This window comes from Coloeus monedula, assembly GCF_965178545.1.
Source record: "Coloeus monedula genome assembly, chromosome: 12".
NCBI lineage: Eukaryota > Metazoa > Chordata > Aves > Passeriformes > Corvidae > Coloeus > Coloeus monedula.
In genome coordinates, this window is record NC_138792.1 from 20,112,981 (window position 1) to 20,125,231 (window position 12,251).

Below are 12,251 nucleotides of genomic sequence, written 5' to 3' on the forward strand. Positions count from 1 at the left end.
CAATATCTAGATCCTTTATTCTCCTCTACAAACAGATATGTTATGGACTATCTTTATGTAGCCAAACATGCAGATAAGCCAAACTCTTAGTGGTCTTCCTAAAGCTGCAGGTCAAAACTGAGAAACACAACTGGGTAGTAGGAAGAGAAATAGCCAGATGCTGAGTACACCTCCTGAATAGGTCAACATACATGTGGATATAACCTAAAAAAACAAACAGTAAAACTCACTAGACTAAGGCAAGGCAGGGAGCCTGAAAACCAACCTTCTGCAAAGAACACTCAAAAGTCAACTTCAGAGTTAAGCTCTTACCCAGACCTACTGGGTAGGGTTGCTTTATGTTTTCAGGTTTTTCCATATGCTAAGGTACAGCAGCATAGGGTTTGCAGACATGAATTCAACTTCGATCAAAGTCAGGGGCTCCTACAACGCTCCTGCATGCAGATACCTTACCCCTAACAGCAAATTTCCAGAACACTGGGAGCAGTAAGAGCAGCTAACTACTCTTTCTCAGGCTTGTTGTGGAAATGGATCGATCCACACTAATGCATCTACTCACCCATCTTTCTCTAAGGGAATGGCAGACCAACAAAATTACTTCATTTATAAGACTGACTGAATCCTCTCAGATCCCAATTATTTTCAAATCCTTCCCAACACTGCCAAATCAAAGCTGTCAGTAGAATATGGTAAAAGCATGTAATGGGCAAGTCCTCTATGCCAAACTTTTCTGAGTCCAGAGCATCTGCACATAGCAATTTGTAAAAAGACAAGGAAAAACTTGAAAAGACAGAGCAATGCAGCAGATGGTCCAAGGGGTTCTACAGAGGAAAAAAAAGAGACACTCACCAAACACTTTTTTGCAATATGAAAGACACATTCAAAGCTTAGCCATGGGAGAAGTGGCTGGTCACCTCTGACTAAGATACATTTGGTGCTTAAGGACAGAAGAGACTTTGCACAGAGGTGAATCAAGTCCAGAGCAAGCAACAAAACCTATGTATTAAATCTGTCAGAACTAGAAGCAGCAAAAGAGAAGGACAGCCTTCTGCCAGATTTTTACTTGGTTATTTAGCATTTGTCAGAACAAACACTAAGATAGTATTGTATTTCCTGTGCATGATGCTAAAGCAAGTACTGTTCAGATTGGTCTGATCTTTTAGTGATTTGGAAGTTAGTTAGTCCTTCTATTTGCTCTGTCTTTTGGTAGATTCAAGACAACACTACGCTGATACATTCTTACAGCTGAAGATGCTGACATGGACCCCCTTTCAAAAAAAGATCTCTACCCTAAACTGCTGGGTGTGCAAAACGGTATTCAAACTGAGCATAATACACCACATTGCATCTTGCCATCACCCTTCAATTTGAGATATTAGTAACAAACCACAGAGCAAGATAAAGGGAAGAAAAACCCTAAGCTGGGTGTTTTTGAGATTTAATGCACTTCCACATGTATGTCAACACAGAACCTCAGGTATACAGTGCAGAGGACAACGGTGTCTATAGATTTCACAAAGTCCAAAATACATGCTGCAGCAAGTCATTACAAGTAGAGTAAGAAAATTAATTTTCAGGAACTTGCTGCTTCCCAGTTTGTCATGGCTGGGTCAGAATACTATCCAGTTTCAGGTGCAGTCTAGTGTTTTAAGCAAACCAAAAAATACTAAGTCAATACTTGGTTTTTTTCAATACCAACTTCAGGTAAGAGAGGTTCCCCAACAGTTTTTTGAAGTGAAGGACTAACACAGCAACAAAGAAAGTATGTCACCTCAATATTATAGCACAGAAAAAGCTGCAGTCCAGCTTCTGTAACAAAATCAGCACAATGGACCTGCAGGCTGGAGGACTAAGACATCACTTACCAAAATGTTTTCTTGGCTTAGTGATAAAGCATTTTATGGTGTTGAATAAGAACACTCTCTAAGCCTTCCACAGTGCCAACCATGGACTTGAAGCTTTCTGACATTTTAAGGAATACGAGTCTTTTCTGACCCCGTTGTTCAAGTTACTAGTAACCTTAGAGTTTTTGAGGCACCTCACAAAATGAGGAGAATGTCTAACACTTCATACAGCATAGACAGTTGTCTAGGGGATTGTGAATAGTGAAGGGATAGAACATAATCATTTTACTGCTCTCTGCTTCCAGTATTTCACCAATGCAAACAAATCCACATGTTGAGTATGTCTTAGTGAAAATTACAGATACTGCAACAAAAATCCAGTTGCTCAAAAAGCACATTTTCAGTAACAGAAGGAGCCAGGTTTCTCAACTTTAGGCAAGCTCAGATCCTGATTTTCAACTGTAGGAGGGTAACTGTAGCCAGAGAACACTGAATACAGACAGACACTGCATTCAATACATCTCAGCTAAAGCTTTCATTATCTATCCAAAGAAACAAATGAAGTTAATCAGTCACTTTTTCAAAAGCAGTTTTATGTTTCCTTAATATTGAGATGCATGTAGGAACAAATGAAATAAACAGATGCTGGCAAAACAGTTATGATGCTTAAGCTTTCAATCTCATCTCACAGACCACAGACAGTTCTTAACATTTGGATGTAACATACAGTAGTAACAAACACCCTAGAGAAGCAACACCCTTCTTATGCCTGCTGTGCAGTGTCTCCATTCATTCCTGCTATCAAAAATTAGAGGATCATATGAATACAAGGAGTAATATAATCTAGTGACATCCCTGAAGGATAACTTTGCTGATTTTAAAAACAAAACACACACAAACCATACACCAAACCAAACATGTCACAATTTTGCGTGTTTTTATTGCTTAGACACCAAGTAGTCTATTGTCTCAGCTGGGCTATAAGCTACAATATAAGCAAGTTTTTTTCAATCCTTCCAGCTTTCCAGGCAATTTTGCTTTCTTGAAGATCTGTTTTAGCGGTCAGAGAGTAATTAGATTAACCAAGTTAGTGGGTGCTATCGAAAGGCATTTAAAGGACATTAAAGTATTTAAAAGACAGTGCATTCATCAGGCACAGCCAACATGGGCTCATGAAGGGAAAGTCCTAACTAATTTGGTATCCTTCTACAATAAGGTCACCCACCAAATGGATGAAGGAAAGGTGGTGAATATAGTTTTTCAGTGTTTTAGTAAAGCTATTGATACTGTCTCTCACAGCATCCTTCTGGACAAGTTGTTCCACTGCAAGACAAGGATGTTCAACGTGTGCTGGATGAAGAACCAGTGGCAGCAGGGTTCAGAGGGCTGCAGGGAATGAGGCTGAGTCTGGCTGGCAACCAGTCACCAGTGGTGTTCCTCAGGTCTCCTTAATAAGGCCAGTGCAGTTCAGTATTTTTATTGATGATCTGGATTGCAGGAGTTGAATGCACCATTAGCAAATGTACTGACAATACCAGCACTGGGTGTGCTGTTGATTCTCTCAAGGGATACAAGGTCTTGCAAAGACATCTAGATAAATCAGAGCATGATTGATCAGTGGCATAAAATTTGAAAGGAACAAATGCCAGATTCTGCACCTGGAGCAGAGTAATACCAGGCACAAATCCAAACTGGGAGAGTAGTTGCTGGAGAGGAGCCCTGCAAAAAGGGATCTGGGAGTGCTGGTCAGCAGCAAGCTCAAGAGGAGCCAGCACTGTGCCTTTGTACACAAGAGGGCAAAACACACCCTCGAGGGCTTCAAACACAGCAAAAACAGCCAGTCAAAAGACGTTATCTTCACTAAAGTGTCTACTTAATGATCTGTAAGCAAATCCTTACTTTTAATACGTATGTACAAATCCCTTCTTCTCTATCATTTCTAACTAATAGGGCTGTTTTCATATAAGAAGATGTATTGGACCACCAAGTGTTGGGTGGGTTTTGCATTACCACTCTTTTACTGAGCAACCTGAATTCAAGCAAGCTTGAATTTGTCAGCAATGGAACTGCCTTACTTCTTACAGTGTGCCTTCAGAACCATTTGCTGACATTCTGCAAGTCCTGTAGACGACAACTGTCAGGAAGATGTGGAGTTCTGGATTTTAACAGAGAAAAAAAAATATACACAACCAAAACCCTCTTTTCCATCCAGAAAGCTGCCAGAAAAGACATTCAGCATATTGATGAATTAAATTTTTTTTTGCCCTCTGAGTACACTATCCTAGAAAAGTGAATCTAAAAAATAAAATCAATGCCATATTTATATTCTTAGAGATATTATGAATGAAAAGCCACACCTCTGGGGGATGGACGCTATCAAGCATCCTGACACTTCATCCTAATAATTTCTCTGGCAGCTCAGTTTTTGCAGTGTAACCAAGCACAATGGAATTCTGGGCTAAATCTTTCCTTGCCATAGCTTTTGAACTGTACAGTACAGTTGAAAAGCTATGGCAAGGAAAGATTTAGCCCAGAATTCCATTAGTTAGCCTAGAATTCTATGCTTTATTAGCCTATGTTATATAAAACCAAATATATTTACTAAGTGCTGTGACTAATTGATTGATCAGACTGCAATGGCAGGCTTTTCCTGTACTAAGTCACTTCACCACCATAACTAGATTCCCAATTGAGAGAGAAAAAATGCTCTGACAAGGGCCTACAAAGGAAAATAGTACAAATCAGTGATATACAGACAGATAAGAATGGTTCATGGCTGCAGAAAGTCATCAGTTTACAGCTGGACTCAACAGTCTTTTCCAACCAAGCTGATTCTATCTCAAGATTCTGTCCCATACAATGGCAAAATAACAGTTCCCCGATATTTTGCATGGAAAATTCTCCAATATCAATTTAACACCCCCACTCCCTCCCCCACCCCCCCAAGAAAAGACAACGAAAAATACAGCAAGAAAGTTTTTACAGTATTCACTCTCCAGAACAGTAAAGTTCAGTCTCCTGAGAAGCCTTCCTCTAGGAAACAAACAAGTTGACTAAGAACTAGAAATTTGCAAGAATACAGATCAGTCTGGACCATGAATACCATGGCACTTGATTCACTGCTTCAGGTACTCTTTCTGAACTCTTCTGAGATTTCATTTTACTCTACACAGAATTACAGCTGGCAGAGAAAGGAGTGTCTCTTCCCCCTTCTAGTCCATCATCTCATTCTTGTCTAATTGCTTGTTTCTCTACAGAGCTGATCAGATTCAGAGCTTTTTCATTCATTCCTCCTTTACAGGCACTCCTGTGCCCTTGTCCATAGCTATTCATCAACCAGCAACAGCCAGAAGGACAGAGGCCTAGCATGGCCAAGAACTCCTATTCCTTAGGCTGGCAATAAGATGAGAACTGATCATTCTTTCATCCACAGTTCGTATTTTTCAAGAGGTTCCTCAGAACAACTACTGGAGCTTCAGAGATGTTAGAACAACTAGGAAAAAGCATTCTGCAGGACTCATGCCTTTAAAAACATCTTCAAAGAGTGTTTTTTCCCATTTAAGTTCAACAAGTTGCTATACAAAGGAGAGGAGTTTCTGACTGCCCCACTATTCCACTGGAGGATCACACACTGATAGAAGTGAATATATCCTTTCACAGCTGCACAGGAAGGAAGCAGCACCAGATCAACTACCTATTGATAGCCACAGTTGCTGCAGCCGTAATTGTCTCTTGTCAATGTTAAGGTCCAAACCTCTGCAATTTCAGGTTCTAAACCCCTGAGCAGCTGTAGACGATCTTGTGGTCTTATAACTACCAAGCCTGCCACTGACTGTCTCTACCTACCTCCCCACCAAGTATTTGCTTTAAACATTACTTTAAGAGCCAGCATTAGCTACTGGAGTCAGAAGGGTGGGTTTTATGCCCAAAACTTCCAAAACACTTGAATGCTCATCCTAAAAACAACCACAGGAATGTTACAAAGAGATGTGCTTTAAAGAGTAGCCTTCCATCAACCTAGAGACTTCAGCCTAGTTTGGAAGTTTCAGATAAAAACAAACTCTTAATTCAGTATTATTGGCTGCACTATGCAAATACCTGCTGTTCTCAAATACCCCTAGAGAAAAGCAAGCAATTAACTGGCTGCTTACTATTGCTTTTAATTTACATCAGTTAATTGCCCTGGATTATTCCTGGGTAGAGAGAGATTTACTCTTTTCCAATAGTGTGACTACAGCAGCAGAGACTCCTCACTGGAATTGGTTTCTGGTATAACCACATAGCAAACAGACAAAAGGGAAACGGGACTCTGGAATGATAGGGATCCAAGGAGTTGAAATCTTGGAGCTCTTTTCAAACAAACCCCATTGTAGTCCTCAGAACAGTGATTAAGCACAGATAACAGCTTTATTGTGCAAATTAAGGGAGGCCCTCTTGCTGCACAGAAGGGGGGGGGGGGGGAATTAAGTCAGCCAAATAAGGTTGCTTAAGCCACACCGAGCCAGGAAAGAGTCCAGGAGATGACGCAGCCAGAGGAAGCTTTTAGTCAGTTTCCTTCATACCCTGGAGCAGAGCCAGAGCCACCTCTGTAGAGGAAGAGGGGCTTCTCTGTGGAGTAGCCATTGATCAGCAGGGACATGGCCAGGCCGCAGCCCCAGCAGGGTGCCGTCCCCCTGCACACCCAGGGTCACAAGCAGAAGGTGTTTGAATCCTTCAGTTTCAGTTCATCAGCTGTATTTCAAGCAGCTACTAGGGACTTAGCGAGCTCTTTGTAGGAGATTTTTGCTTCAGACTAGACATACATAAAAAAACTCGAACAAGCTTCCTCTAGAGGCAGAGATGCCATTTCCTGTCAAAATAAAGGAGTCCATATTAAGACATCTTATGAACCATCCTCATGAGAAAAGCAAGAATGGTAATTAAACTTCAGAGGTGACTAATCAGAGAAGGTAGAATCACCCCAAGGAAAGGGCTGCAATCCCCTGAAGGTTCAAAAAAGATGTTGCCTGTAAACGTTATGGTGACAGGATATTTGCAAGAAGCAAGTGATGATGAGCCCGTGATAGCAGGCACCCTGTTCCCCACAGGATTCTTACGGCAGAAGCAGCAGCCCTAAAGCTCCCTTTGGGCCCCTTTTATTGGGTGCACCTCACCAACCTGCCTCTTGCTCAACTGCCTCAGGCAACAAATCAAGAGGGCAAAAATTAAATAAAGGACTCAACTAACACATTTAATCTTCTAAAACCACGGGTATGATAAGCACTCTTAGATGTAACACTGTCACCTCGAAGTTTTATGAACTGGATCATGACTGCCAATTCAGATCAGGCACTTGGAACAGTTCTTGCTCACAACAGTGTAAAGCCACCATAACTGATGGGTTTTGCCCGGTCAGGTGCAGGGCTTACCATAAGAAGAGAAAGGAAGATTTTACCAGTATATAAAAACAAAGTGAATGCTAGTTTATCACCAATGGTATACTTTAAAATCTCTGTTTAACTTTAATATAGAAGGCCTAAAAGTACAAAATAGAAGCTTTTGCTCACTTTCAGGCTTAATTGCTTCATCTGACATGAAGTAAAACCTTGCTATTCTTGCAGAACCTAGAAATCAAGCTGTTGAACAGAATACAAGCTAGGGTGTAAAGGCCTTTCCTGTTTTGCAAAATCCCATGGTAGGTATAAAGCTACAGATAATTCACTGCTTTACCAGTTTCAGTAGTTTACCTGGTTCCACTGTAAACTCAGCATGTTTTAGCTATTGTTGCTTCTGAAGTACAAAGTCATCTGAAATTCACCAACAGGGGAAACACTTCTGTATGAAGAAAGGTCTTTGGGAGCATTCAAACACACCTCTTTACGGCAAGTCATATTATCTGATGGCGTTAGAAGAAACATATGAGTTTGCATAACAAGTTAGCACACATGTCAAACTTGGACCAGTGTCACCAAGCTTCCCAAGTTATGCTGAGTGAGGAAAGGAAGAGATAACACCAAAGGGTCAGTCATGAAATAAGACAGAAGGCATCTAGAATGCTTCCAGTGTTCCTTCATAGTACAATAGGACCAAGAGAGAAGTGCCCATCCATTAAAGTCAGTTTTCATCACTATCCACCCTTCCCCCTTCAAGACATCTAGCAAATTCCACAGGCGGGGGGGGGGGGGGGAAGAAAATTATCACCCAAACAAGTGTAGCATTCTACTCAGAGTTGCCACCTTGTTGCAGCATTTGGTAGCATGTAACGACACACACAAGAAACTGATTAACCAGAGCGTTCTCCCGCTATCTACCTCAATCTCTTACTTTTCTTCTAACCAGAACCTTGAAGCTCCCAAGAACAAAGGGGAAAAAAGCTTCTAGGACCTTTCAAGTCCTACTGGGAATTAGGACCATCAATTCAGACAGGGTACCTAAGGATCCTGGTAACTATTACTACATTTAGCTTCAAACTAAGGTATAATAAAGTTTGGACTGGTACCTTTTCCCTTATTACTTCCTAAAACCTTCTGTGTTCACAAGATTAGCATTGATTAAAAACCCTTCTCTACAAAGAGTAAAGGCTATGTTACCTAAAACAGAACTGCCCAAGTCCTAGTGACAGGACTGTTGAATGCACACCTCACATGTGATGAATGCTCACGTTTCAAGTTCAGTGGCCTACCCATTCACAAAGCCACAAAGTACATGCATAGGCAAAATAGTCAATGAATTCCAATACAGAAGCCTTGCTTTTTCTAACAACTAAAAAATAAAGTATCATGCCATTAAATAGGCATGACTGTTTAAAAAAAATTTTTTTAAAAATCACTTTCCCCTTCACTCCTCCAACTAATATGTTTCTTTTAATACTAAAATTCAAGTAATTAACTATGGGGCTTAGACAAGCCACCAGTGTGACAGCTGATTCACTTCTATCGGGATTTGGAATAGCATGACTTGCAGCACTGCCGAGCCTGAAGTGGCTCAGTGAGAAACCAGAGCGCCCATCAGTCAGGGGGCGATCAGAGCCCACTCACAGCAAATAAACAGACTGCTCACAACTGGAGGAGAGACTTTTCAGAGCTTGACAACAGCTCATTTTTAGCACTCAACTACTGCCACCCTCTGCAATACAAAGCATGGGGAGAATTATGTGCCCTTTTTTGTGTCTGCTTTAAATGTTCATACCTCACAAACTTTCCAGAACACAAAAAATTTAAATCAGAGTTGTATCACTAAATAGAACAGTGAAGGTTTCCTGTTGTGAGCATGGCAGGATCAGCACGCTGATGCACGATGGACTTTCTACACAGCCTACAAGGCCTCCAGCAACCAAACCCCCCCATTACATGTCACAACAGCAAATCATGTGCACTAGTTCAAAGGTTACCAGAGTTAATCTTGGATTCTTATTAATAGTGCTACACAGCCTAGTGTCACTCATCGCAAACCTCACATAACAAAATGGAAATCTCCAGCTACATGTGCTAACATTTAGCCTAGCTTGAGGAGGTGTAGAGGCTCAGAACTCAACAGGTTTTGCTGCTTAAGCCACGCAGCAGCATGTTTCTGTAAGCCTGGTGAGATGAATGATAAGAGCTACCAACCAAGTAGTTTTGACACAAATGCTTTTCCTGCCCAGCCAGAACTGTTCCCTGGAACATTTCCTCCATCTGTCTTCTTCACAATGGATTTATTTTTGTGATGAAGCCCACATAAACCTACATCTAACTGCCCAGGTTTCACCCACATTTGACCTTGATTTTTTTCCTTGATTGAGGAAAGTCTCTTGCATTTTACTGTTTTGTTAATTAAGTAGCTATTAACAAATCTTAAGCTAGCACACTAGTAGTCATGTTTATGTCACATGAAGAACTGATTACACAGTTATGCCAGCATATCCTGTTCCTGAAAACCAAAGATCAAGAAATAATGTTTAAAATATTATTTCAGTTGGGTCTGTAACTAGAGCAGATCGGGCAGGAAACCAAAGGCTGATACAGCAGCAGGCCTGCAGCTCTGTACTGCAACAGGCACAGACAGTGGAACGGCTTTCTGCAGAATCTGCAATGTACAGTACAAAGCATTACAGCAAAACACTTGCATTTCTCTATCTGCTCTTAAAAGCTCTGAAAGCAGAACTGCTCTATCAAAACCAGAACTGCTCTGTCAAAACCAGAAAGCAACAGACTAAGAAGGTGAATCCATCCTAGGGTGTGTCTGCAGAGGCTGCAATGAGCACCTCGCAGCCAGCCTTCACATTCAGCCTGGTGCTGGGAACCCCGCCCCGCAAGCCTCTCTGCTACTTGTTCAGGATTTCTTGGCCGATCCACACTGAAAAGTCACTCATCACGACTGTAAACTCTCTGGCTAAAAGGTCTCAACTGCACTTTACACTAAAGTCCCCTAACTTGTGCTATTTCCATTAATCTCACTGAACTTGTTGCCTGTATCTTAGCTTTTTTAGTAACTAAATCTTAACTAATCATCACTAATGTTTGATGGAAGGCCTTTCTAAAGCTTAAGAAAATACTGTCTTAACCGTGAAGTGGCTTAAGTTTGATATCCTTTAAGATGTTGATGTTTAAATAATAATCATCATCTAGTTATCCATGCTATCAGAGAGAAGGCATTTAAGACACCAAGAAAAGTAGCTATCAGTCAAATAAGCATTCAATATCTGCTTTAAAGTGAAAAGAAGAAACTATTAAAAGAAAATCACGGTCGATTTCATTTCAATTTCTTTTTGCACACGAGTGAGTTTTTGTTTGGGATTGTTTTTTTTTCTCTCCTTTAAGTAAACCACAGACTCTTAGCTTAAACATTAGATTTTCTTAGGCCATTTCGGATCACTCCAGTACGGAAACATCCAGAGACTTCCACCCTGCTCCTTCCTGTTTTATCAATGAAGGGCTGGGACGGATTCTTTTACTCCAACCAGGAGAAATTAAATGGAAAAACCCCATGCTCCTCGTTAACGAACTCCTGCTGCGAGGAGAGTCAAGTACAGACTTGACTAGACTTTCTGAAGTACTAAAATCTCTTCAGCCAAGAAATACCTCGAGTCAAGCTGGGACAAGGCTCCCTGGCAACCCAAACTGACTAATTGCAAGTTGTGAAAACCCCAACTTCTCCTCTTCAGGGAGCGCATGAGGCGGCCATAGCAATCACCCGCTCCCACCAGGCTCTCGAAAGCCTCGCCCCGCTTCCCCCCCCCCCCGGGTTCGGGCGCACACGCGGGCGGGCGGCGCCGCCGCCGCGCTCCGCCGGACATTTTAGGGCGGAGAGGCGGCCCCGCCGCGCCGAGACCCCGCGGTCCAGGCGGCGCCCCGGCCCGGCCCCTCGCGCGGGGAAACCGCGGCCGGCGGGGAGCGGCCGGGGAGGGGAGCGCAACATGGAGGGGCGGGTGGGAAGCTCCGCTCCCCGGGGCTCCCTCGTGCCCCTCGCCGCTCCCTCTGGACCGGCCGCCACCGGCCGGGGCGCAGCCGAGCCCAGGCGGGAGGAGCACCCAGGCCGCGCCTGCCTGGTCCCGCGCACCCGCCCGGACCCCGCGGCGGGGCCTCCCTTCTGCCCCGCGCCGGCGGTACCCACCGTTTTCGGCATCTTCCCGGCGGGCTGGGCACGGCCGTCGCTCTTCCTGCGCCGGTGGGGATCCGCACGGGCTCCGCGCTGCTTCTAACGGGACTCCGCGCCGCGCCTCTCCGCCCGGCCAGGCCCCGCCCGGCCCCGCCCGGCCGCCTCCGGCAGGGATGGAACCGCGGCGCCCCCGCCCCGGGAAGGCCGAGCCGGGCGGTCTCTGCCGAGCGGCCCGGGAGGGGCGAGGGCTGCGGGCGCTGCGGTACACTCCCACCGGTGCAAAAGCCAAGGGCTTCCAGAGTCCGTAAACTAGTGCCTAGACAGCCCCGATCACAGAAGCTTATGCGCGGATTAGTGTCACTGGGATTTCTGGTCCTTGATAAAAGCATTATTTAAGAAAATAATGCTATTTTTTCGGCGATTGCACTGTTCAAAGTAAGACCTGTGACCAATGCTGTCCCTCGTGCAGCCAGAGCCGTGTGCGCACAGGTGCAGCTCAGCGTGCTGCTCAGCCCAGGCTCCTCGGCCCGTGGTGTGGCCGGTCAGTGTGCTGTTTGGTACAAGGTTTTCACAGCCATCTGTTTGACTAAAAAGCACACTTCCAGCTTGTACGGAAAATCACGCTATGAAAAGCCAATGTCCATAACAGAGACAGAGGAGTCCTGTAATTTCATTCGAATGAAGGGAGTGAGTCCACTGGGGCACACACCCACAAGGCTTTCTCTCTCGCGGTTTTGGAGGGCGCAGCCTCCTTCAATCCTAAACTCCCGCCCGCATGTTGCCATCTTCGTTTCCCCCTTGCCTGAGGTACTAGGAAGGTACAGCCTTCCCGAACCGCCTACCACATATGCC

The 12,251-nt window shown here is 43.8% G+C and overlaps 1 protein-coding gene across 1 annotated transcript in view; it reads right to left on the bottom strand.

Moving 5' to 3' along the window:
* Nucleotides 1-11,532, bottom strand: part of MSN (moesin) — a 43,207-nt gene extending 31,675 nt beyond the window's left edge. Inside the window, exon 1 of the mRNA XM_082289400.1 lies at nt 11,415-11,532. Within this exon, the coding sequence (XP_082145526.1) occupies nt 11,415-11,426 (12 nt within the window). The 5' untranslated portion in view covers nt 11,427-11,532. The remainder of the gene's footprint in view (nt 1-11,414) is intronic.
* Nucleotides 11,533-12,251: the final 719 nt, after the last annotated feature.